The sequence below is a fragment of the Lissotriton vulgaris genome, chromosome 5, assembly GCF_964263255.1.
Source record: "Lissotriton vulgaris chromosome 5, aLisVul1.2, whole genome shotgun sequence".
NCBI classification, from domain to species: Eukaryota; Metazoa; Chordata; class Amphibia; order Caudata; family Salamandridae; genus Lissotriton; species Lissotriton vulgaris.
Genome location: NC_141693.1, coordinates 178,815,567 through 178,842,732, shown reverse-complemented (window position 1 = coordinate 178,842,732; position 27,166 = coordinate 178,815,567). Strand labels below are relative to the sequence as shown.

Below are 27,166 nucleotides of genomic sequence, written 5' to 3'. Positions count from 1 at the left end.
GCAAAAAAACAATAAATATATTTGGCAAGCGACAAGAGACTAGCAACCCTTCAACATAAATGCAGGGGGTTAATTTGTCGCCATGTCCCATGCTCCTTGGCGTCTTTCTAAGATTGGGTTCATACCACATGTGCTTTAATTACCAGATCATTTCAAAGCCCGTTGCTGGTCTCCATAAAGGGTCACCTTCTCGAGAGTAGACTAAAGCCACCACCACGGAATGTTTACTTAAGTACCTAAGAAACACCCAAAGGTAAATAAACCCACATGTCTAATGACTGCATGTTTCAAGATTTCTTGCTGGCAACTTGAGATGGCCACTTTCTGAGATTTGAGCCTCACCACTGGCCTTGCATCCACCATGCAACTGGATTTTACTGGAAGATGTGTAAACCTTTGTGAAACTACAGGGACAGAACAGTAATGTGTGTGCGCTGCTCTCTTTCAGCCGGCTCTACGCAGGTGCCTGGACCATCTTTGTATTGTCATGGAAACGGTCGTAAACCCAGAACCAGGGACGGATGGGAGCGAGAGGGAAGAAGGGGATGCCAGAGTCCAGACTGAAGCGTCGCCTCTTCTCTCTGTTGACAAGGGCTCCCAGAAAAAGCCCTTGCTGTGCAGTGAGATAGTCCCTCTTATTCAAGAGGGGGAACCTGATGTAAGTATTTGTTTCTGGATATGTATGCACGATTGATCAAAGAGCATTCCAGGAAAGGGGGCCGGGGCAGGAAAAGATGGGTGCGGGTCAGGTATACCATGACAAAGAACGTAAACTAAATGTGTCCAATCCCATCTGGAGTCCCCTCACAGCTTGTATGACTGACTGTCTGTCTGTCTGCCTGGAGATGCTCATTCAGTCACTGATGCAAGGTGGCTAAATAACTGATTGAACTACTGACCCCCCTCCAACCCCAGCCGGATCCACTTAGGACCTCTTAGAGCATGAGCCATGGATGGCCTCCTCACTGTTTTCATCACAATGGCATCATCTCTGCCCCTCACACCCCAGAGCCATTATTCTCCTCTTTATGAACCCTGTTCTTCCAAGAACCCCCTCGCAGCCTGAATCGCTGATGCACACATGATATCCCGACAACTGAGCAACCATCATATCTTGACCCAGTGAGGACCCTCACACAGCCTGGTTGATTGGGCCCTCCTCATTACCTGATTCATGAAGGGGCTTCCCAAAAAAACTAAACACAACCCGGATTCTGCGGACCTTTTCCATAGTGGACGGCACGACGGACTGCGCATGTCCTCAACCACCCATAGCCCCTCCCCCTAATAGCCAGAACCACAGATCCTTCCTTCATAGACCAGACAACGCCCTCATAGGTAAAAATCCTATAGAGGGCCCCTCTTAGGCTGAACCACAAAAGCCTTGCCCACAGTGTCTCACTCATGGAGCCTCACTCAATTGCACTCAAGTAGGTCCTCACGCTGACAGAGCCACTGAGTGCCATCCCACACCCAACCCGCAAAATTGATGGCCCCACAGCATAATCCACGAATAAAACCATTGAGGTCACCCTAAACATAAATGTTTATACAGATATTCCACCTGCTGCTTGAACAGGGCTGCCCTAAAGATGAGGTCCCAAAATGCTCCATGTAAGTGTGTTCATAGTTGTGTGTAGTGTGTTTAAATAGTTGCAGAGGATAGTCCTTTTGAGCGAGTGGGGGTTACAAGTGTTGGGATTCCTCAGGTGTTGCTGCAGGTAATGTGTAGCTGTCTTCCACTCCTTTCTACAGGTTATGGCTCATCAGCTGCTGGTCATCTTCAGCGCATGCTACGTAAGGCTGCTTATCACTGGCCAGCTACCAGCGGTCTCTGTGGTACGCCATGCTGAGAAGATAAATGCACCTTGCCTCTGCCAATTCATAGAGGCAAGTGCACTGGAGGGGGAACAGTGCTGGAGCAAGCCCAGGTGAACAGAGACAACCCCTCGATCAAACAGGACTTCTGCGACCCACTGCAGGGTATGCTACAAAGATGGCCTGGCAGAAAGCATAAAGGCCCTGAAGTGCAGGGCTACTTAAAGAAATCCCAGATGCAGAAGGAGCAGCAAATCTTCATCTATAAAAGGGAGAACTCTTATTTAAGTGTTCACTTTAGATTGCTTGAATGTACACCCATGAATTGACTTAAGACCAAGATTAATGGGTCATGTGAAACTAGAAATGGGTTCTGTTTTATTTACTGGAAAGCATTTAGTCCTGTGACAAGAAACACAATGCAATCAACAAACACAGGGTGGCTCCTAGACAGAAAGGGGAGGTTATGCTGGAAGACCAGATTGAAAATCTAAGTCTACCTGTCTCCTCTGCAACCACACTGGATGCCACCATGAAATATTTTTTACACAGTCTTGGGTATCTCCAAACCAGGTTGTCTACAAGTACAGATGTGCGATGCTTTTTTGTGTCCTGACTACCAGATCTTGAGCAGGGTGGATAGACGGCTACATTTTCGAACTTGTAGAAACACCCTTTTGTTCTTACTTCAAAACACACCCATTAGAAACCTACTTTTTGCCAACTTATTTGATGAAGATACAGAGTCAAGCATCTGGAACTCCCTGTTCAAGAGACCAAGGCAGGAGACATTTCAGACTTTGGACAGAGAAACATGGAGAGAAAAACAGACAGTGATACCCATAAAGTTACAGACCACTTCAGAAGGACTTGTTAGACATTTGCATCTGCATACCTCAGTTCGAGTCTCCGTGGGAGATCTCACACTATCTTCCTCACAATTGTCTTGTATGTGTTATTGGGTGGTTTCCCAGCACAGCATATATGCCAAGTCAGTGGGGCGGAGGTGCAACTGAACTGGCCTCGGGACCATCAAGAGCCACTCATCCTCCTTCTGAAGGGATCTAAAGTCAAAACCATAGGCAGCGATATCAGGTGGTGCCGAATGAACAAAGAGCCTGCTTGACATTTCTCATTGAAGTGAATCTTTGGCTGTCTGATTAATCATTGGCCATGGGTTATTAAAATGTGAGTCCCTGTGAACATGCAGATAAATAAGTCAAGTGGTTAAAGAAGGAAACACTATTTCAGCAATAAGACATGATATTGCGGCTCAAGTGGCATGAGCTGGTTGGTTTAACTAACTTAGAAATGAAAATGAAATGAAATGAAATGTGGCATTTATAGAGCGCAAGCCATCGCTCCCAAAGGAGCCTCCTTGCTCTATACAGAATAACGGGCAAACTAGTGAGGAGTTAGGGCCTAGATAATGGAAAGACAGGATTCATTGCTTATTCCATAGATCCAAGTCTTTAGGGCTTTTCTGAACTCTTTTTCTGATACCATTGTTCTCAGTTTGTTAGGCATAAGATTCCAAGCTTTTACACCTAATACTGTAGCAGTTTTCCCTCCCCTGATTTTAAGTTTAAAGCCAGGCAATTTGAGGAGGTTAGCAGATGTAGATCTAAGTATCCTCCCAGGGGTGTACGGTCTGAATCTCCTAGAGAGATATTCTGGTCCAGTTTGGCGGGTAGCTCTGAAGATAATGACCAAGAGTTTGAATAAAATTCTCTTGTGCAGCGGGAGCCAATGAAGAGTTTATAGAGCTTCTGATGCTGATGACCTACGTGGGAGTTTCAAAATCAGTCTAGCAGCTACGTGTTGTACTACCGTTAGTCTCTTCAAAGTTGATTTATTAACCCCTGCTAGAAGGCTGTTACAGTAGTCTAGGTGTGAAAGTATTAACGCCACAACCACTGTTTTCCTTGCAGCCAGTGGAATCAACTCAAATAATTTTTTCATGGTTTTAATTAGGCCAAAGCAAGTACCCACCACCTTAAGGGTCTGGAGTTTGAAAGAGATAGAGGAGTCAAACCACACCCCCAGGTTTTTGGCCACCTCCACTGTGGCTGGGGGGGCTGCTGCCTCTTCCGGCCACCAATCCTTTGGTTGAAAGGGATTGTCTTTCCCGATCAACAGGATTTCTGTCTTGTCCGTATTACAACGGAGATGGTTGTTTTTCATCAATGTGATGACCGCCGTGAGACAGGCTTTAAAAATTTTCTTCAGCATCTGTGGAGTTTTTCTCAAGGCAAAGGATCAGCTGAATGTCATCAGCGTAGGATGTTGTTTCAATTCCCTAGGTCACAATAAGGTAAATAAGCGGGGCCATATATATATATTAAACAAGAGTGGACTAAGTGAGGCCCCCTGTGGGACTCCTGTGGTGATAGTACATTCAGAAGAAAGAAAGAAGCCAAGGGAGACTGCCTGCCTCCGATTGGACAGGAAGGATGTGATCCAGGCCAGAGCTGTGTTGGAAATGCCACAAGATTTTAATCTGGCCAGAAGGATGTTATGAGATATAGTATCAAAAGCGGCTGACAGACTTTGTGCTGAGAGATGTAAAATTCTTAACTTCATACATGGAAATATGACTATGTTCACTGCATTCTCTAGTGGAAAGTGACCTATGTTCTTAAATTAAGAACATAGGTCACTTTTAAAGGTGATCTTATAATGAAATATAAACATCTAGATATGTTACAGCAATCCCCCATTACTAACAATAAGGATTATTTGAGACTTATTTGACATCATTCTTTAGCTGATCACTTTAAAAGAAAATGTTATTGTTTATTGTAAGGTTTTTATGCTGCAGCACCAATGCCTCAGTGTGAACACTGATGCTATACACTTTGCTAGAGCAGAATTCTCACTGGTCAGTGTCTGTCACATGTTTTCATACAGTCATATAGCTGTGTTCTGTCAATCACAATACTTACCAAAGCATACACAGTTGAGGCAGCTTCATACCAGGTCCTCTTGAACAATACAGCAATGGAGGACCGTTGAATGCACCAGGGCTGACCTAAGCAAACAAAAAAAATAATGTGGCATGCAATATGATTACGGGTAAATTAAGTGTTTCATTCTAAGACAGCATTGTTTAACTGTTTCTACGATTTATTCGACTTTCATATAAAATAAACTCAAATGCAATAGATAATAGACAGAAATACAACTCTATACATTTAGCAGGCCCTCTTTAACACGTAATTCGCCATCAACAAACAATTGTTGTCATCTATGGAAAATAAGTGACACTACTTCATTATCAGTGACTTTTGTTTACAGAGAATTTTTTTTAACACATATATACAATGTTGCATTTAGCAGACAAATCTTGGCTATTGTATTAAAAGTGTGCCTCTCTTATTGTGCTCATTCCAGTTATGGGTTGAAACCTTTATTGGGGTTAGTCTGACGTTTGCTCATTACAGCCTGCAGAAGCTTTACTTTGCAATTGGAAACAAACATACTCCGTAGTATTGCAAATAATGTATTTATCTGTAAGTGCCTTACAATGTAGTATTTTACATTTCAAGTAAGCAGACCATAATACTAGATACAAAATAGCTGGGCATTTTCGATACTTTGAGTGACCTCTTACATATCTACTATCTTTAGAGTGCCAAGTCTGTTATGCTACGTTTTATTTGCACTAATTGTCAAATTATAAATTATTTAGAATTTAAAGTGGTTTTTTTGTGGAAATAAGTTTGTATTTTTTATGCAACAAAATCAAATTATATATAAATAAAAAAGTAACTATTTTTCATTGCAGTACGTGTTCTTATATAGGTATTTATAAAGTATACACCTAGCTATAGAGAAATAGAGTGGTGAACAAGAGCTGGTGCTCCAAGTTCCAAATGCGGTTGGTTCTTAAGAAGCAAAGGCCAGATTTATGTTGTAGTATGTACCAAAACTATTTGCGAGTCGGTAACCTGTTACCGACTCGCAAAATAGTTTTTGTGAGTCGCTATTAGAAAGGGGCATGCCAAGGACGTCCCTTCCTAATGGTGAGTCGAAGGGGAATGTAAGATTGTTTTGCGACCGCAAATGCAGTCACAAAACAATCTCATTTACCACCAATTTCAAATAGGTGTTGTTGAGCCAGGCGCAAATTGAAAGGGGTCCCCAGGGAACCCCTTTCTCTTTGCGATTGGCAGCAAAAATGTTTTTAAGAGCAGGCAGTGGTCCCATGGGCCACTCACTGCCTGCTCTTAAAAAATTAAACTGTGCAGTGCCATGCAGATGAATACTTCCCCTTAGGGAGTTGTACTAAGCAGATATTGCTGTGCTATGAAATTACCGATGACCCGGAGATGTTCCTTGTCATTTTATCCTCATTACCCAAGTAGTCCAGACATATGTATTTTATTCACTATTGTGGTTCACAATCTCTTTCCCTCTGTCAAAATGGTGCTGGTTCGAAGAGAACAAACAGCGTCCTTCCTCAATTTCTAGTTACGCTAACGTCAACCTGTACTTCACCCATCATAGCTGCACAAACTTTTTTGGTGTCTTCTGCCCGTGACTGGTGTCGGGTAAGTAAGTGGACAACCTTAGGGCTAACATAGTGTTTTTTAGAATACTTCACTGAGTTAAAAAAAAAACTGGTACATCGCTGATCAATTTTTCATTTTCGTGGCCCTGCGTGGAAAAGTGCCTGATTTGGCTGAATTATATTGACAATTCCCATTTAACGATTACTTTTCAGCATCTTCAGGGCGTTACTGTATTGGGGATGAATTTGCGGACAACAATCTTGCTGAGATTGTGTTTTAAGGATGCTTTATCTATATCTATACTAATATAATAAAGAGAGAGCTCAAACCTTTGAGGCGGGTAATCTCAGGAACCACAGCACCAATCACAACACCCAATACAGCGTTGGAAAGGGCAGTTGCAGCAGTAGGACAAAGAATATGCAGACACCCACCATATACATTTAAAAGGTAAAAGAACCGTGCCAGCAAAGTAGTCCCTTGTGGGTTATGTCTACGTTGTACTGTGGGCGTGTGCTGGGGGCGTGACAAACGCTGGGGGCGTGTGGTACGTTCCGCCCTTCATGCCATGTCTCATATTGTGTGCTGTGGTCGTGTGCTGGGGGCGTGTGCGGGCACGGGATCACGGAAAAAAAGCGAGCGTTGTGCCCAATATTTCATTGTTTTTTCTTCCCAGGTTCTGTACATTCCAGCCCCGGGTGTCCACCCTGCTCCCTTTAAATACCCCTGCACCCCATAATCATAACCCATCCTTACTCCTTAAAATACCCCAACACCCTTAAACACTAACCCATCTTAACCCTATTAATATACCCTGTACCCCAAAACCTAAACCCTAAAAATACCCCTGTACCCCAAAACCCAAACCTAGCCCTGAACCCTATAAATACCCCTGTACCTCAAAACCCAAACCTACCCCTGACAATAAAAATACCCCTGTACCCCAAAACCCAAACCTAGCCCTGAACCCTAAAAATACCCCTGTACCCCAAAACCCAAACCTACCCCTGAACCCTAAAATACCCCTGTACCCCAAAACCCAAACCTAGCCTGAACCCTTAAAATTCCCCTGTACCCCAAAACCCAAACCTAGCCCTGAACCATAAAAATACCCCTGTACCCCAAAACCCAAGTCTACTCCTGAACCCTAAAATACCCCAGTACCCCAAAATCCAAACCTACCCCTGAACCCTAAAAATACCCCTATACTCCAAAACCCAAACCTAGCCCTGAACCCTAAAAATACCCCTGTACCCCAAAACCCTTACCTATCCCTAAACCCTAAAGCTACCCCTGTACCCCATAACCCAAAACTATATCTGAACCCTTAAAATACCCAAACACCCCAAAACATATACCTCTGTTCTCCAAAACATATACCCCTATACCCATACTTACCTTATCCAAACATTTAAAAAAAACATGCTTTTACCATTCATGCATTTACAACGAATTTCGTTGTAAATGTATTCGTGGTAAAAGCATATAAAATGTAATGCCATGCGTTATAATGGCATTGCGGAGTCATGGTACTTTCGTAATGAAAGTATGCGGCGTGATGGTATGCGGAAAGAAAGTTGCGGAATAATGGGTGTTTACCCTCCCCCGGTAAGTACATTGGTGGCACGGCGGCCCACATCTCCAGCAACATACTCCTATTTTTTCACCACCGATTGGAAAAATGCACAGGTCTCTCTCATTGATCGCCAGCACCGACATACACTTTTAGACACACCTCCCGCCACAAGTTCTAGAATTGCGAACTTGAGAGCTGGGGAGCTACGTTTGAATCTCGGCATCAGCTCAGCATCCTGTGATTCCAGGCAAATCGCTTTGTCTCCCCGTGCCTACCACAAATGAATGTGTTCTTCTGTTATGTAAATTGTGCTCATGCCATGTTGTCGAGTTCGCGCTATATAATATTGCAAGGAAAAATAAAGTAGGGAAACTCGAGTTCACACACTACTGAATGCGCACTCTTAAGTGCATTAGCAGTGCACTGTGAATCGGAGCGTTTCACAGGCCTGTCACAGATAAGAAATGCTATCAAAACCAAATCCTACAAAACAATATACTACTGGCCGACAGCAATTCATACCTGGACAACGTCGGGACGGGCTGCTAGTGCACTATAAAATAAGTTTATGCCTGACCAGCCTCCATGTTCTTGCTCTATGTTTCAGAAGGCTTTCTTTTGTCCTTCTTTGAATAAAGTGTTAGATTTGGATTTACTCGATTGGCAACCCATAACTGATGGAAAGCGAAGACGTGACATTTGGCCTATCATTCAGACCTTCCCCATATACTTCAGCGCTGAGATAGGAAGGTCATCAGTCATACTTAATTTAAACATAATTCAATGTCTATCCATCCCAGTGAATTGGGTGGCACGGGCAAATTGGGTATACGTATGTTATGGGCATCTGTGATGCTTACCAGCGGAATACTATTCATGATTCATACTTCAATAAAAGTACCAGGCCGGGCCCACATACAAAATTGTTTACATTCGACCGTAGATGAATATACGGTTTGATATGCGATTAAATGTTTTGCTAACTGTGTTTATTTTGGGCCAAGATGGCCGTTAATACATTTCTGAGGTTTGATACGATTGCTCAGCAACCATCACAAATTTACTTCTTGTTGTAAGGACCTCCTAAGCGTGGCATATTTTCCTTGTATATTAGATCTCTATCTTGGTAGTTGGACATTGTTTTAGGTAATCTCGGATTACTTATAGCATGCTTTTAATCACGTTTTCCAAAGTTTCATTTTGAGACATCTCTCCTTTTTTTGTCTGTACGAACAACACAGGAGTTTCAGGCCTTAAGGTGTGATCATTGCTCACATATGGGTGTTTCATTGCACTGTTTAATGTCTGCTTTTTTGCAAAAGGTTGTTTCACATTCAGCCTTTCTTAGGACATGGTTTGGTTGTGCGTTACCTCCTTGGTTTCAATGGTGGCACATTGTTATGTTGTTTGGTTATGAATTTAGGATTATGCAGATATGGATTAGATAAAATATATTTCAAATTGTAATTTATGGTTTTGCAGCCTTGAAATAGTCTGTTGGACGAAATTCGTGTTGGAAACTATTCCTGCCATGTACAGAAATGTGTTGCAAATAAATGGAAGAATTAGAAAATGGACCGCTCATTAATTGACATTCCTATCAAGGAGTCTACAGGAAGAGCAGAGTGTGTGCTTCGGTGCTTTGTTTTCAAGGGTGGTGCCAGGCAGACCAAAGAGTAGGGAGCGACCACCTATGAATGAGAGAACTGAGGCTTCCGCTGTTGTTCTCAAAGTGGTGTGTAGGGATGCAGGAGAGCTGGCCCATTGCCTTGTGTTTTATTTGACAATGCGTTCTTTGAAGTAGGGCTAAGTTTCGAGGGTGAAAATAAGTCATTTTCCACTCAATGTCATTTTCCAGAAGCAGGCTTGAGATTGTGATTGTTTGTTGAAACTGTTATAAGAAAAAGGAGGAATTCCCTCTTACACATACATATTTTTCTTTTAGCCGATAGCTTTTCAACATAGTCGAATTCAACATATCCCTCTGCCAACATTTGTCCTTTTGCCAACACTATTCCCAGACGTGTCAAGTATATCATTTTTTTTACATTTTCATGTTTGGGGCTGCACCATCCACATAAATGGGTATACGGGTAACATTCCAATTTGTCATCTCAGACCATACTCGAACAACCAGAATGTATTTATTATTTCACAAGTCCACGCAGAGATGTTGGGAGAAGGTGTGCGGGGGCTACAGAAGCACCCTCGAAATAAACATGCTGGAGTTTAGAGGGTGAATAAGCATAAAGATGAGTTTATACATTGTGGTGTCTTCCAAGATAGGGCTCAAATGTCAGGCTATGTCTTCTGACAAATTGCTGCTTATTCTTTTAACATGGAGGCTGGTTTACTTTTCTTTCTCTAACTATAAAGTTAGAAGATTTTGTAAGGTGTAGTTTCTGACAATCTTGTTGGGGTACAGGGAGTGTGAAATAAAAGGTTGTGGGATGTCAGTCTTCTTCTAGCAAAACAAAATTTGAATACATGTACAAATATTTCAAAATATACCAGCAGATCATAAAGCTAATTATATGTAATTCTGAAGTGTGATGAAAACAAAGATTTTAATAGGCTCAAATCAAGATACCTGTCATGATGAAAATTATAAATGTTTGCTGAAAGTGAAGGTTCACACATTATTGTCTGTATGCAATGGTTTTATCAGTAAAACCTTATGCCAGTTCGAATTGTGTGGCCATTGGAATGGAGAATGTGCTGTCTATAAAAGTAATAGATTTGCAACATAGTGGTGCATTTTGGAGCATAATGTATGCTCCAAAATGCACCACTAGCTACATACAATACTTTTAACACCCCCTGCTAAATGGCTGTGGATGATTTGCTATACTTATTCTTTGTGTGACGCTTGGATTTTTCACAATCCTATGATTTCAGCATTGTAATATTGATGGCAGCAGCAGCACCCCTACTCTGAAAATTGTTCCTGCACCACTGCATCCACCAATTATTCAGCTGAACATGCAGGGCACAAATCACAGTTTATCAAATGTAATTTGTGATTACGATCCAGAGCCACATATAGTCTGTGCACACATTTGTAATGGATTATTTGAACCTGCTGTTCCTGGAAATATTTGACTATAGGTACTGTATATAAGTACTACTATTATCGATTCCCCTAAATCTACTTCCACTTCTCTCCAACTACATCAGAACTTTCATTTCCATTGGTATACATACCCCTTACAGTTCTAACATCAATCTGAACCCCTCTCCTCAATATTGTCATATTCATCACATGCCCTTCCATTTATTGTGGAATGTAGGACATCCTTTCCAGGTAGCAGACACATCTTTAGCATAGGTCAAAAGATTTATATTGCTGTCATTTAATAGTGTACATATATCCACAAAGCCTAACTCTCATCCCTTCCTTTAAATTTGCAAACCTAGTGGGAGATTCCCTTATGGTGGACCTGGTCATGAAGGTGCACATGTTTGTGTGTATTGCAGTGCTTGACAGTGACAGCTGGGGAATTTGCATATATTTATAACCTATAATCTTGGTGACCTTCACACGTACTGAGTCTATTGTAGCACAATGCGTGGCTAATATACCCAACAACATGTTTGCCTCTAATGGAATTGCAACTTTCCAAAAGGGATCCGCTATATCCATAAGCAACTAAGTTGGTCTGGTCCATTGTTCGAGAGCCCATGCTCCTTTTGTATTATGTAGTATAGTATAACAGTACTTTTTAGAATCTACTATTTGCTTACCTCCTTATTCCCAAAGTAATTTAAGTATGGAGAAGGCTCTAGATGCCCTCTCATCATCTCACAGAAGTTGAAGATGCAACACATCAGCTTGTAGTACTCGTGTGGTCTCCAAGGGATTACTTTGTGATATGTACACTATTCTTCAGATTTTTTGCATTTTTTATTTGCGAAAGTGCTATTGTTGCTATCAGAAACACTGAAAATGTATTTGAGCCAATATTTAATAGAACTTCTTAGATTACCATTTTTCTCATGTACTGTAGTCCTAGCTTCACTATTTATAAATAACTGGTGAGCGGCATTTGCAACATCAAAAGAGAATAAAGTGAATAGAGTAAACCAATCACCTATAATTACTCCCAACGCTTCCTGAAAAAATAAGTTTCAAACTATAAAGTAGGAAAAAATACGCGGCATAATCCACAGGCATGTGAAAATAGAGGAAAGGGATAACTTGGGGAAAGGTTGTAGAGAGGCTCAGGGCTCAAAAACGAAACCACATCAGGCAAGACCACTATGTGCTAACTATTAAAGCGAGAAATGAAAACAATCAAGTCAGTTTTCCTTCTTCTCCTTGTCAGCTGTCCCTTTTCCGTGACTAAGAAACTGTGGCTGATCCCGCACCTGCAAATGTCACTGGTACCTAAGAGACACCTTTAGGTCAAACGATATCAACTCTTCCTTTATAGTCTGCAGGGTTGTGACTCCAGTTTCGAAAGTGGTGGATTTTGACCCCATTAAAGCACAAGTTACTCTAGTTTACTATCTCTTTTGTCACCAGCTTAATTTTTTTCGGGAACCCAGCATTATGTTAAGGTGCCAGTCCTGCCTCAGGAGCCTTTGTAGTCTTTCTTCACACCCCCTCCACTTGTACCTCTGGTTCCAAAAGGTTCTTTACAGATCCTCAGTGTCGATAACGTGTAGTATTGCCTTAAGGTATTCACATTGGCAACCTTGGGCTTCCATGGTGTATGGCTTTTCAAGGCCTTCACCTCATTATCCAAATGTTGTATGCTGGTTTATAGGATTGCAAATGTTGTGTAAACAGTTTTCAAGGTCTTGACGTCTATGGAGACCACAGATGTCATCCTGTTATTTAGAAGCTCCACATCTACCTCAGTTTAATTCAGCCGTCCAATATACTTTTCTCCTATGCCCTTCATAAAGGAGACTTATTTCAATGGGCTGGGCAGAACTATGCAGCTCTCAAAGAATTTGCATTGTTAGTGTATTTCCCTGTCCCCAGGTCATGGGTGTCGTGTGACCTACTCTATCCCTGCTTCATCAGCTGAATCATTCTTGGTTATGGAAAACCTTAGATAGAAAAGATGTTTCTTCCCTGCATGGTTTTTAGGTCTAGCCTGGGCAGCAGCCATGGCCCGTGGAGTGAGTTTCGGTGGGGCGGGGGAGATGCAGGGTGCGATACGAAATTCGCTTTATTTGTTTACTTACCTTCAATTATCCATACTCCAGTTTTTAGCACCCCCACACTGCCCCTCCGCCCCACTGAAGCTCCCTCCATGGGCCGTGGCTGTTGGGCAGGCATGTGCTGCTAGGCCTGCTTTATTCGAGGATGGACTTGAAGCTCCTCTCACTCCACCCATATTTGACATTGGCTTGTGTCATTGTCCTTCGTTAATGCTGGCTTCTGATTCATTAATAGGCTTGTTGGTTCCTCCTTAGTACTGCTTCATCTTCATTTGTAACTTACCATGAGGACTGGCCCCTTTTCTTTGATTGTTACACAATGTGTCTTATTTAGTCTGTAAGCACTATTTTCTTTAATGAATTATTTCTACTGCAGGCACCACATGCTTTCCTGTAATATTCAGCATGCCATGTGTGCATTCACTTTCCAAGCAGCCCTGGACAATGGTGGACGCTTCTTTGAAATGCAATAGGTCTCGCATTTACGAGTTTGAGCTACTGGCATTGTAAATTACAATATCTTTTATTTATGTGGTAATTATCAAAACAGATAAATAAAAAGCATTGTAATTTACAATGCCAATATCTTAAACTCTCACAAATACGAGACCTATTTCATTGCAAATGCTTGTTATACTAAGTGATTAATTTCACAGATCCAAGTTATAGGGTTCCCTTCTCACTTGGTACCACGGTTCCTGTCCTGAATCTGTATTCATCATCAAGTTTCTCATTAACTGCACAGGGAGATACTGGGGACTGAAGTAACAATTATGGATGGTATCTTCTAGTTAGTTACTGGAGATTACTTGTTATTTTCACCCAGATGGGGAATAACACACAGATCCAGTGTAAGAAATTGCGTTATTGTTTAAGTGAGGTGAAAGTCCCACTCAGGCAACAACCACAATCTTTGTCAGAGTGAACGACAAAAGTCACTGAATTAACCTGCGCTTAACTCTCTGGTAGCGCGGCACACAGCAGTCAGGCTTGATTTAGAGGCAAAGTGTAAAATATTTATGCAGAACATAACCAGTAATAAAGTTAAAAAAACAACACAAGAAAAATGTCAAACCGATTTAGATAACTAGAGTAAGTTTTAATTAATAAAATACTAAAACGACAAAAAATCCAATTAGTAGAAATGGAAATATTCAATAAAATTTTTTTAAGTAAGTATAACTCCTAAAGCACAAAGCACCACTCATGGCCATCTGGTGGAACTAGACCAATGGAAAGTCAAACATTCAGGACGACCGTGATGCAGTGCAGGCTGGGTACAGAGACCAGGTTAGTCCAGCTGAAAAAGTAACCTTCTCAAAGTCCGGCACGAAGAGTTTCATTGGCAGGGGATTCATTACTGTTGATTATTCTACAGCAAAAGAGACATTTAGTTGTAGCAATTTTGACATGCTTCACACATTCGTCTTACTTATTTGACTGCTGGGCTATCAATCTCTGCTTTTTCTTTGTGTTTTATTAGACATTAGCCATTGATTACATTTCCCTACATACAACCGGCCGCTTGCAATCACTCTTTGTAATGGGGCATGAGGAATGAAGGATGTGTAGCCACTTTGAAATTGATTTCTTTTTACTACAGTCCCAAAGCATTTGGTGTGAATGAATGCTGCACATGGTGTTCTTTAATACCAATGTAAAAATGTATGTTGGGATGCTGTGTGATTTAATGAATATTTTAATATCGGTTCAGTGGTGCACTCTCTGTTTTTGTTTTTCATCTATCTTTCATGGATAGTGGCACCCTGCATTGTTTCTTAATCCTTAGTTTTTAGAAATCACATAAAGACAGTTTTTAGAGACCTTCGAAGACATGGGCAAAGTGGACAACGCCCTAGGGCCCCCACCTTCAAAGCGGACCCTTGAGATGGTTAACTTTCACTCTATTTGACCTCATCCTCACTCTCTTCTAGTTCTCTATCACAACCTCGTTTCTAATCTCTGCCTGCTTTTACCCCTGACTCTGACTCTGATCTTGCTCTACCCACTGTCATCTTAAGGAAAATACAGGGGCATATTATCAAGGGGGTTTATCTCCTGTTTTTTGGCTTTAAAAGCCAAGAAAGCGGAGATAAAATTATCTCCCTATTACCAAGCTGTTGCTAACACCAGTTAGTGACAGCTAATAGGAGATAGCAACCATCTTGGGCCCCGCTTTGCATGCCAGTGATATTTATCACTAATGACATGCAAAGTGGGCGTGCCAAGATGTTAGCGACTGGAAACAGTCCCTAACATTGCTATCTCCTATTACCAACTTTTGGAGATATTCGCGCTAAGCGCGAATATCTCCAAAAGCTAACACCTGCCCTGAGCAGTTCTTAGCCATGTTATCCAATGGGAGGTGGATAACATGGCTAAGAGCATTTGCTCGATAATGCATGAATATCGCTGACTTTTCAGCGATATTCATGCATTCCAGCCGTTTTTTATCGCATTTGCGATAAACCTTGCTAATAGCAAGGTTTATCTGCGATAAAAATCGCCGATGTGCGGCGATAATTTTAGTCTCTAAACAAGTTAGAGACAAAAATTATCGCTACTTGTTGGTAATATGCCCCACAGTTTTTAACTTTGTTTGTGTGAACCCGTCCTTAAATTTTAACATATCTTCAGTATTTTTTGGCATCATGCCGAATTAAAAGAGCAGGAAATGAGCTTGTGCTCACCCATAGTTGTGCACAATCAAAGCTATGTGCATCAAGAGTGGGTCACATATGTGTCACATTCCAAGAAAATGTATCCAGAGGAGATTTGTCAGAATATCAGTAAAGTTTATCTTGATAACTTGCAGTTCTTTATCTTTCTGCTTTGTAAATCCAGTTGAAGGGGCAATAACAAGGACCTATGAGAACATGAACGTTTTATCATTCAATGTTACAATTCAGTCTTCAACATGATGGCAATTTCGTGCCCAAATCTCTCTTGGTCCCTTTCGAACTGTGTAAGGAAATAGGCGTCCTAAACATTCCTGGTGCACTTCTAGATGAGAAAATTATAGAAAATGAGTCTTGTTTGCACATAATATCCTGTAATTCGATCACATAACCCTCAATGTACGGCCATGAACAGGGCCGTTGTGAGTACCCAGCATCCCCCTCCCCGTTTTTAAGAGCTACAATGAGGGTGAGGTTTCCTTGGGCTTCTTCTGTCTGCAACTTAGCAGACATAAACTCATCATTAACGCAATAAAGGAATACAGTGTCACGAACGAAAGATGGGTTAATAGAAAAGGGAGGCAAGGAAGGAATATTGAATCGAATTATGGGCGAAAGGCAGGAAAACCGGATGGGTGGATGATGGGCTGGATGGGTGAAAGGATGAGTGAATGGATAGGTGGATGGATAGGTTCAAGGATGGCAAAGTATAATCCACTCATGGATGAGTGGGTGAATGGATATGTGGATGGCTAGGTTAAAGGATGGAAGACTAATTGGAAGGATGGATAGGTAGAAGGATAGGTGAAAGGATGGCAGAGGAAATAAAGGGAAGGATGGGTGAATGGATGGGTGGATGATTGAGTAAAGGGATGGATGGGTGGGTAGGAGAGGGGGTTGCAGACTGAATTGATGGATAGGTAGATGGAGATGTGAAAAGATGGCAGGATAAAGGGATAGGAGGGTGGGTGGATGGATTGGTGAACGGATGGCAGAGTAAAGAGGTTGATGGATGGTTGAGTGAGTGAATTAATATGTGGATGGAAAGGTGAAAAGATGGCAGAGTAAAGAAATGGATGCATAGACAGATGGGCAAGTGAAAGGATGGCAGAACAAAGGGACTGATGGATGGATGAGTGAGTGAACAGATAGGTGGATGGACAAGTGAAATCATGGCAGAGTCAGAGATGGATGGGTAGGTGAATGCACAGGTGGAAGGGAGGCAGAGTAAAGAGATGGACAAGTGGAAGAGCAGGTGAAAGGATGGATTTTGGAATGGGTGGATGAGTATGTGAAAGGACGAATGGTTGGGTAGCCCAGTGGGTGGATGGATGGCAGAGTGGATGGATGGATGGCAGAGTGGATGGATGGATGGCAAAGTATATGGCTGGATGGCAGAGTGGGTGTGTGAATGGCTAAGTGGATGGGTGGATGGCAGAGTGGGTAGATGGGTCACAAAGTAGATGAAAGGATTGATGGCAGAGTGGATGGATGGCTGGTTGTAAGTGCGAATGGATGGATGGTGGAGTGGATGGATGGATGGATGGATAATGGATGGATGGAATGGGAAATATTGAATGATGGCTGAAAGAATGAATGGATAGAGGAATGCAAACATGAAATAGAGGATATCAGTGGACGGGTGCAGGGTACTTGGATGAATGGGTAGCTGCTTGGATGGAAGAGACAAGGGAGCTCTTGTAGGGAGAGCTTGGCTCCCTTGCCTTGCCATCTTTATTGCCATCAGAGCGTTATTTCAAAGTGGGACTAGTTTAATTTTCTGGACACTCCCTTGCCCAGTGACTCATCTCAGAGAAATCTGGCACTGCTAAATATAAAAACAGAACAAACTAAAGGATAGTATGGTATGTGTAGTTATATAATAATTAATGTGCTGCTTTAGCCCAACCCTCCACCAAGTGTTGGATACGCTTGTGAAGATGTCCATGGAGTTTAGGCATATCACAGTAGACTGCGAAGGCATCAATGGGAATGATCATTGCTTCTGGGTAAGAATTTGGGATTCATCTTAAATAAAAAATATAATATAAAGTACAGTAGGTCTTACCCACCCACAAGCCATGCAATTGCAAGCTGGACAGCTGTGATTTGTAAAGCAACAATTTCAGTTCACCAGTCCAGCATATTTGTTGTACAAAAGCATAACGCCTTTTAGTTTAGAGATGCACAAATGATGCACTGGTGAATGCACTTACAGTGGAGGAGCTATTGTGAAACATCCGACCTTCCTGTATATCACATGGATGTTTCCTTGATAAAGATTGACCTTTTACTGGATCATTTTTATTTATTTAATTCTCGGATTTAGGGTTTAAGGGAAGTCTTTGGTACCTCGGGTCACCCAAGTGGATGTGTGCCACAGGGTATACTCACCTCAGACAGAATGTCCTTGTGGTCCCTTGCAGACGTGGTGCAAGAACTCTAAGTAAGCGGGCGTGGCACCAAAATTCCCCAAATATATCCCCTAAACAGAACGATGAGCTTCCACATGATATTCAGAAAATGAATGCTATCATATATATGCCAAAGACCACAGAACTGCATGCAGAACTCTTTACTACTGCAAAACGTTTTATTGATGAGATATTCAATCACACTTAGGTACAAAAGAAAAAAGTATAATTTATAGTGTTATAAGGCCCAACCAGATCACTGACTACAGACTAGGGTAGTACACGCATTCTTCCGGGGAATAATACGCACTCTTACTGAGCCCTAGAGGCTATAATCCACATCATGGATAGGAACAAGTATGGCCTAACTACCTGGGTTTCCTTTCACTTAGCTCCAAAGGCTGCCACCTAGCCCTTGAAGCACCCTCACCCTAAGGATATGGCCCTGCTAGGGGCAACTGGGAATTCAATAGAAAAGAAGTGCAGAACTATGGGTCCTCCACACCGCTTTCATTTCCTTCTTTAAGGGAAATGACCAGGGATTAGGTTACCCAAGACATCCAAACAAAAATAATCTATCATCACTGGCAGATCAGCAAGATAGGAGACTTGGACAAATGATAGTGGACTGACCCAGTGCCTCTCACACCCAGAGGGCTGTGGGCCTCTGGGTGTCTGGCTGGTTCTTGGTTCTCCTTCCGGTGTTCACTGGGTCATGTTATCTTTCAAGCCTGCCCCAAGAGATCAAGAGGTTCTGGTTCAGGATATACCTAGTCCCCATCTCTGCTACTCTTGAAGTCTTCATGATGCCCTGTCTCATCCTGAGAGACCTCGGCTTTCCCCAGCTGTGCACCCTGCAGAGTGCTGAGCATTTGCTCAGGTAATCTTCACGCTTTAAATATATAACAAAGGAGAGAGTTAGGGAAATTGCACAGACTATGTGAGGTGGGAACTCCTGGTCCCCGGGGTTAAATGTAGCAACAATGGAGGAGTACCCCCTGGAGGAAATAGCAGAAAAGAATTTTCTCTGCTTATAGAGCAAGAAGCTCAGGTTAGCACAGTGTGCCCCAACCCGTTACCGGACAGTGCATGTCCTTGAAGAAGACCCCTCACTCACCAACCTAGTTGGTGACATGCTTCATCATCGGGGTCCCACCCCATAGGCCGAGTGCCCATAGGGTGTGCTGCGACACCTGACTACAGTGGAGCGGGTTTCTTTTTCTTTTATATGTGCAAATAATTACAGTTATAAGTGTGTTAAAAAAGGGCCAAAACTACTCACTTCAAGACTTTATTCTTGAGTGCTTGAACGCTTATAAACCCAGTGTGGCACCTGTGCCTAACTAGGAAGGCTTTGGTGTCTCAAGAAGTGTAATAAGATTAAAAATAGCGAAGTGTGCTATGTGAATAAGAAAAAGTTAGGTCTACATGTTTCAACCATTTAAAAATTCTTTCGTTTTCGTCAGGACCGTGAATATTGGACGGGGTGGTCCGCACACGCTAAGGTGTGTCCTGCCCTCGTTCAATTAAAGACCACAAATTGTGATATGGTGTAAAAAGGTGTCTTTTCCTGGTTCAGGAGAAAACCTGTATGAAAAAACGATTTGTACAGGGTTGGGATTACGTACTGGGGAGGAAAGAACAAGGGTATACACTTAACAATTATTGTGCTGAGTGGGTTCACCAGAATAAGGTGATGATATGGGAACACCATCTTTATCAAGTCGTACCCGTGGTCCATCTGAAGCGATAGATAAAGTGCTCATGCGGTAATTACACGCTTTGCCTACCCTGTCATATGGTCAATCACACACTTGCAGCAAACATTTCAACTGCTACCTGAGGTGATGGATGGGAGAATGCAATCAGCTCACATTCATCCTTCTAAGTGTCACCGATGGCCTCGTAGCCACGACATTTTCTAGCACCCTGTAGAACGATGCCTTCACACCCCTGAGTCTGTGATCTGCAAATCTCTCGAAGACAGGAACCCAGCAGAAACCCTCTCTCTCTCTCACACACACACGAATGCACACACGCAAGCACGCTTGCACACACACACACACCTTAATGTTTGTCCACAGTATATCCATTGGTTAACCCAAATGTGTCTTGGTTAATGAGTCTCACTCATTCTGAGTTCATTTACTATTATGTTTCCTGCGTGACTTGTCCCGTTTCACCCAGGGCAGTCACAATCTTTGGTGGGGCCATTGCTTAAAATATGTGACACCTCCTTGTAAGTTAGGAAAGTCTTGTTTATGTCAGTTTTATATGTTTTCATTCACATCCCCTTGCCTGTTTTGCCACGCTTATGTCTCTTCATGCAACCTCACCTCTCACAACACCAGGCACACACCGCCAATTGGTGGTTGCAGTATTCGCAGCATGACTGGAAAGACTGGAAAGAGGCGGAATGTGCCCTTGTCCCCTTCACTGGAACATGTTTGTTTTATTTGCTTTGAAAATATTAAAAGCTGCTACAGCCTTGTCCAACCTCGAAACGCTTCTTAACTGGCATTCAAAGAAAGGACTAGCAATGATTTTCAACTACATAATGTTGGAATTAGGTAGCCTGGCCTAGGGCAAGACTGACATTCAGAGGCACAGTGTAAAGGTTGCAGACCACCCAAAAGTAACTCCACGCAATACACTCAAAAAGAAAAACACTACACCAAAATTATATGAAAATACGTGTTGCTTTATATAAAAATAATATGCTCTGTGTGGTCAAGTTTCAGTACTCACATATAAATAATTCAAATCAGTTTAGATCACTTTCAGGGTCAGCAATTACACGTTTTAAATTACTAGCAGACACTGTATTTCCAAATTCTTATCACACTTTTGCCTTCAGAATATCCTGTACTTTTCTTTATAAGCACTCAGGTGAAGTATTAAGCTGCTAGAACCTAGGGAGAGAATTACTACTCACTGTAAGCCAAAACAGATATCATCACAATATTAGCATTACTAAGAGTTAGCTATACATTTACTGTACTCTGTTGAATGCATCACATTTCATTACATCAGGTTCAACTTTACTGACTTTGACTTCCCTAAGCGACAGATACCTTCATCATTCCCTTGTAAGATTGGTTCATTCAGCTCCTCCCCACCTCCTGCATCTCATTTGAGGAGAAAACAACAATAATCCATGCCTAAGGGATTTGCTTACAGGCTCTAGCGCCACCTTCCCACATCAGATCACCTCCTTACTTGTGGGCAAAGCCTCGCAGCACCAGAGATTGGGGGGAAAGTTACCCGGGAGGCCAAGGGAGTCCAGCGTTGGCAAAGCTTTTCAGTCCCTCAGGCCCCTCCGCTCCCACCCCGCTCGAGCCAGCTCCTTCCGTAGCGCTCGAACGGGTAAAGGCAATTACCGCCGATCTCCCCTTTCCGCTCACGCCAGCTGCCGTGTGGCGCTCGAGCAGGGGAGTGAATCAGGGAAGAAGCTCACAAGTTATTGTGGGATTCCTGGCGCTCCTCCTCAGCGTCGGGCGGACTAGCACACTACTTTTCCAGTCATGCGCGGTTCACTCGCGCTGGCGCCGCCTCTCACGTGAGCCTCCGGGCACTTCCTCAGGTCTGCCTTCACTGCGCAGCCACCGCGGAGAGACGCCGCTCCCTCTGACACACTCGGAAGCAGCCCAGAGTCACTACCGCTCGTCGGCCTCACGCGTCTCACTACTTCCTCCGGTTAGCGCTGCACACCATGCGCCACTACAGGGGCGGAACAGCCCAACTTCTCTCGTTCAGCGCTCTCCTACCTCAGCGCTCAGCCACTAATCCAGCAGAGCTCACCAGGCGCTGGCTTGGGGAACAGACAGGCTCCTCTTCACGCCGCTTCTGCCCCTTCCACGGAGGACTCCTCTCCACAGCCAGAAACTGTCCACCACAGGTAATGGATGACTCTCTGTGGGATGTTTAGTAGCTGGGGGTCGGGCACAGCAACCGGGGGCAGGATTCAGTGGATGACTGAACAAGGGGGGGGGGCACAAGGCTAGCCCTAACCCTAGTCAGCACTTGTTCAGTAAAAATCTCTCGCCAGTCTTTCTTCTGGGCAGAGGACTGCGCTCTGCAGCACGACAGTCTCCTTCTCCTATAGTCTTCCCCTTTATATTTTAGAAAAGGGGCAAGCTAGGCGCCCAGGGTCTCCAGTAACTTCCCACAGCGGGGCCAGGACAGGTAACCAAAAGGGGAGTAGTGGGGTAGATCAATAAGGCAGCTTCCCAGTCCAGGTAATCAACCCTCTGTCTAACCTTTCCCACCCTTAGCTACAGCCTGTCCTCCAGCTGACTTCCACAGGTAGACAAAATGGCTGCCCCGCATTCCGCCTTATATAGGCTGCCCTTCAGTGGTCCAGAATGGACCAGAAGGTTCTGGAATGCCCTATGTTAGGCTATGGCCAGATTCTGTTGGTGACAGTTGGGGCAGTTGGTGGCCACCACTTTAGGTGGTGCCAACTTTCCTGTCAGAACAGGCCTCTGGGCCTAAGGTAAAAGATTATGAGGGGGGAAGAAAACACCTATCCCCCCTGACCAACACCTACAAAAAGTCAGTAGACACAAAAATTAACAAGGGTATGAGGGGCAAAAAGGGGACAAAATAAATAAAAATTAGGAGGGACTTCGCCAAAAAGCCAGACAGGTCTAACACATAATATTTGCAATTTCTCCCTAAAACAGTCTAGTAAGATAACTCCTTCTTGGGTTGACAGATTTTATAGTTAGCAACTAGGGAATTTCAGATATGCAATTCTTATTCAAAAATGTTTGCACATCTCCAGGGGTTATACTTGCAGAATCCAAGGCTGTACTTTAGATTTCTGATGAATGCAGAAACACTTTTGGGAGAGGAAACCAGCCCTTTTCCAGCCTACAGTGCCTTGACTGGTTTATAGATTTGGAATACAAATGTGTAGGTCTGTCTTCACGCATACGTAAGGACCGGATCAGTTCCATCTGCATCGCAGCAAAGGATTGTTACAGCCCAAACAAGTAAACCATGAAAGAAGCCCCTGGAGATAAATTCCACACAGACTCCTTTTGGCTTTCTTACCCATTATGATTTTGGAAAGAAATATTTCTAGTATTCTTCTCACTATGAAATTTGGGCAGGAAGACATGTTTCCATCTTTAATGATCCTTCTTTGGAACAAGAGGTTTTGTTTGTTGCTTTCTGCTGGTTTACTGCACTTAAAGAATAAAAACAAAGTACTGAAAGTGTAGAATTAACTTACATTATTTCAAGACATTGATATTCACACTGGGTGCATAACCCAGCAAGCTTATTAAAGACTGTACTGTCTAAACATTTTTCTTTTGAGAACTTTGCTGGGTTTTGAGTGCAGTAACCCATCTCCTATGATACTGTGATATTTCATTTATTGTTATAGAGATTCTTAGAAGTAGGGTGAGTTTTTTCTTACATGCATTTTCCTTCTTTGTCTCCATAGAGGCGTTGGCATCATAAGTAACCACTGTGATATTCTGTCTACAGATACACTCTCATGAAATAAGAAATTTAAGGAGAGTAGCTGAGAAAGAGGTGTTTGTAAACCAACAATTAATTTGCTCTCCACAAAGTGATATTATAATTTAGCTTTATATGTAGGAACCAAAACACTGATGTTACATTTTCTTTTGCAGGGAAAAATTCAGAAGTTGTTTTTACCGAAAACTACATGGTTTGAAAAAAGCCACAAACAAGCTATTTGTATCTGTTTTCCCATTCCCCTTTTACCTTAGGTATTTGTGATTCACATTGATTTCGTGTGGGTCTGGAGTAAGTCCTGTTGAATTCATGGTGCTCCCAACAGAACAAAGACTTCTGGTAAGTACCCTGGGACTCATTTATGAGGCAGCGCTTCACTTTTACGCTGCCGGTGCGTCACTTTTTGTGACACACCAGCAGCGTAAAAAATGTGCCCAGCTGCACCATATTTACAAAGTGACACATCTAGGTAGATGCGTCACTTTGTAAACCCCTGCACCACAATATACCTGCGCCAGGTATAATGTATGCAAGGGGGGCGTTTTGACGTAAGAAATGGTAATGGAAGTGACGCAGTGAAATCTATAAGATTTCACTGCGCCATTTCTTGGCCGCTACTGCATCAAAATCTTACGCCTGCTTCATGGCAGGTGTAAGACTGACGCAGGCACGAACAACATGGGACTTGCCCATGTGAAAGTACACATTGCTGGAGTTGCGTCACTTTTGTGACACACTCCAGCAATGCGTTACTTTTGCGGCATACAGAAACGTCAGAAATACTGACTTATCTGTAACTCTTTGGGCAATGATGCGTCATACTGTAAATATGACGCATCATTGGTGTCGCAAGGAGGGCGCAATGAAAAGTGACACATCGCTGTTTTCACGCAGCAATGCTTCACTTTTCATAAATGAGGCCCCCAGATTTTTATGACAGTACTGAGGTTAACTGAGCATTCGGGGCATCAGGGGATGGACACCCACAGTGGCGTCTGCAAAAAAGGATCTTGCTCAGACAGGCAGGGGATGCAGCCTTAAGGGTCTTCTGCCTACTTTTACACTGTTACCACAGGAGACTGTGTATGCCTTGGGTCACTGAGACCCTTCCAGTGCCCTGGTAATGTACTTTAGGCTGGTGTGCTACCACAGAAGCTTCTGAAGACATGAGCTTGTTGAACACACTTTTGCCAGATTAAGTTATTTCCCTCACTTCAAAGCGTCTGAGTCAGATGACTGTCAGAAAGTCATGGATTGTCCTCACAAATGTCATTCACTGTTTGCATCAAAACTGACTCTTTGTCCATATTCTAAATGTTGCTGTGCGTAGCAGGACTAGCCTGGCTATTCTGCCACTCATGCATTTTCAGAGTGGACTGCACAGAAAGGGGGCTCTTTATTCGCCCGAAGGTCTGTCATGACCCAAGCATGCCACATTCTAGGTCCGACAACTTGAAGTGTGGGGCTGCATTTAACCTTCTTAAACACGCTAATGTGGGTTTTCAGGCTTACGCTGGGAGCCATGGTCTCCCCTTGGCGTGACATTGAAATTTGGATAAAATATGGAAATAAAATGGATACAATTTGGAATAACGTTGGTGAAAGGGAATTATTTGGAACACTAAAGTTCACACAGCTGTGCAACTCGCGATAATCTGCAAGGTGCGGGCTATCATTCTTTATGAACTTAACACATTGGGGCCCATTAGGATGTCGGGCGGATTGCCCCCGCCAGGCTGGCGGTATCCACCGCCAGCCTGGCGGGGGAAATCCGCCCGACATCCTAATGGGTCCCAATGGGGCCCATTAGGATGTCGGGCGGATTGCCCCCACCAGGCTGGCGGTAGCTACGGAAAGGCAGGCGGACTTCACTCTGGGGGTCCCGTGCGGGCCCGCAGAGTGAAAGAGAGTAGGGGGTGCACACGGGGGGATGCCTGTGGTACCCCCTGCATTTGCATAATCAAAGCGGCAGGCACCACGTGATGCCTGCCGCTTTGATTATGCAAATGTAAAAGTGTATTTTAAGCATTGTGGTGGGCGGTGCTGAGAGCACCGCCCACCACAATGCTTTACATGCAGGATGTGCCCGCCACTGTTGCGGGCACATCCTAATACCACCCCCTGGACCCCCGCCCTTATGGCGGGTGGTCCCGCATACCGACAGGATGGCGGGCGGACAAAGTCCGCCCGTCATCCTAATGACCCCCTTAGTGTGCAAATGGAACGGAGCACAGATGAGTGTATGCACGCTAAATCGGATAAGTCAAAAGGAATCATGAGCAAAAAAAGAGGGTGTGCTCCAGGATCATGTCTGCCCCCTTAGTACTGCCAGCACCCTCTCAGAAATGTCCAACATTCACTGGCAACACAGAAAAAGAATCCACCCAGGACCCTTCTATCTATGGAATACTGACTGACACCACCATCCTTTCTAAACTACAATGAGCTCCTGCCGTTGTACTAGTCCTTTGATTTAGATGTTATTTTTCTGGAAAACATGTATGGCATACACTGCAGTAATATGAAATGTTCCTCAAATTAATGGAATGGGGTCTTGGGGGCATATTATCAAGTACCGGTGTTAAAATTATCGCCATTTTATCGGCAGGAAACTGCTGATAAAACGGCGATAATGGGCTTGATAATACGCCCTTGTTAATTCCCGTGGAAGCCATGTTCTGATGTTAACATGGGCTTCTAAGGGAATTAACAAGGGCATATGATCAAGCCCATTATCGCTGTTTTATCGGCAGTTTACTGCCGATAAAATGGCGATAATTTTACCACCGGTCCTTGATAATATGCCACTGGGTCTATAGTGCTAAGCTGGGATCAGTCACGGAAATTGCCAGAGGGAGGCGGCTAAGGGAGCCGGTGCGCTCTCACATCTCCTACTTCGCTGACTGAGTAGCTCATCTGATCCAGGTCTTTTCTCTGTATTTTGGTATTTGGCACTTGACATATTAATGGTATAAACAGAGGTAAAAGAACCTGATTGGAAAGAAGGCACCTGGGATTGATGGGCTAGTCACAGACAGAAGTGGGAACCTTCAGAGCTCTGAGGTGCAGCCTGGGTAGTTCTTGGCAAGGATCTAGACCTAGAAGCTGTAGTAAGGGGGAGGCTTGGAGGCTTGAGTCCAAGTCCAGTGCCACTGATTCTACCCTGGTGAAAGGGTCCGATAACACAACCGATTCCATTCACAGGAGGCTTCCTCCTCAGGCATCAGTGCCATCTCACACAGGCACTGGCAAAGGAAAAGTGTGTGAGATGGGGTTTTACCAGTCCAGAGCCTGTCCCCAAACTGCCATCTCTTATGATTCCTCAGCATTAACCTTTGGCCTGACCCCAGTAGGGCCATCACTTGAAACAGGCAGCCATGTTGGGGGCAGGCCAACAGTTAATGCATGGTTTTCAGGAGTTGGCCATTCTGGCGTTCCGCGTGTAAGGACCGCGGGCAGGCGAGCGTTTATGGAGTGATTATCTCCACAGAGGAGCAGCAC

At 43.5% G+C, this 27,166-nt stretch overlaps 1 protein-coding gene across 1 annotated transcript in view; it reads left to right on the top strand.

Moving 5' to 3' along the window:
• TMEM268 (transmembrane protein 268) overlaps positions 1 to 2,231 on the top strand; it is a 99,349-nt gene extending 97,118 nt beyond the window's left edge. The window contains exons 7-8 of the mRNA XM_086919997.1: positions 449 to 658; positions 1,756 to 2,231. Coding sequence (XP_086776123.1) covers positions 449 to 658; positions 1,756 to 1,935 — 390 coding nt within the window. The 3' untranslated portion in view covers positions 1,936 to 2,231. The remainder of the gene's footprint in view (positions 1 to 448; positions 659 to 1,755) is intronic.
• Positions 2,232 to 27,166: the final 24,935 nt, after the last annotated feature.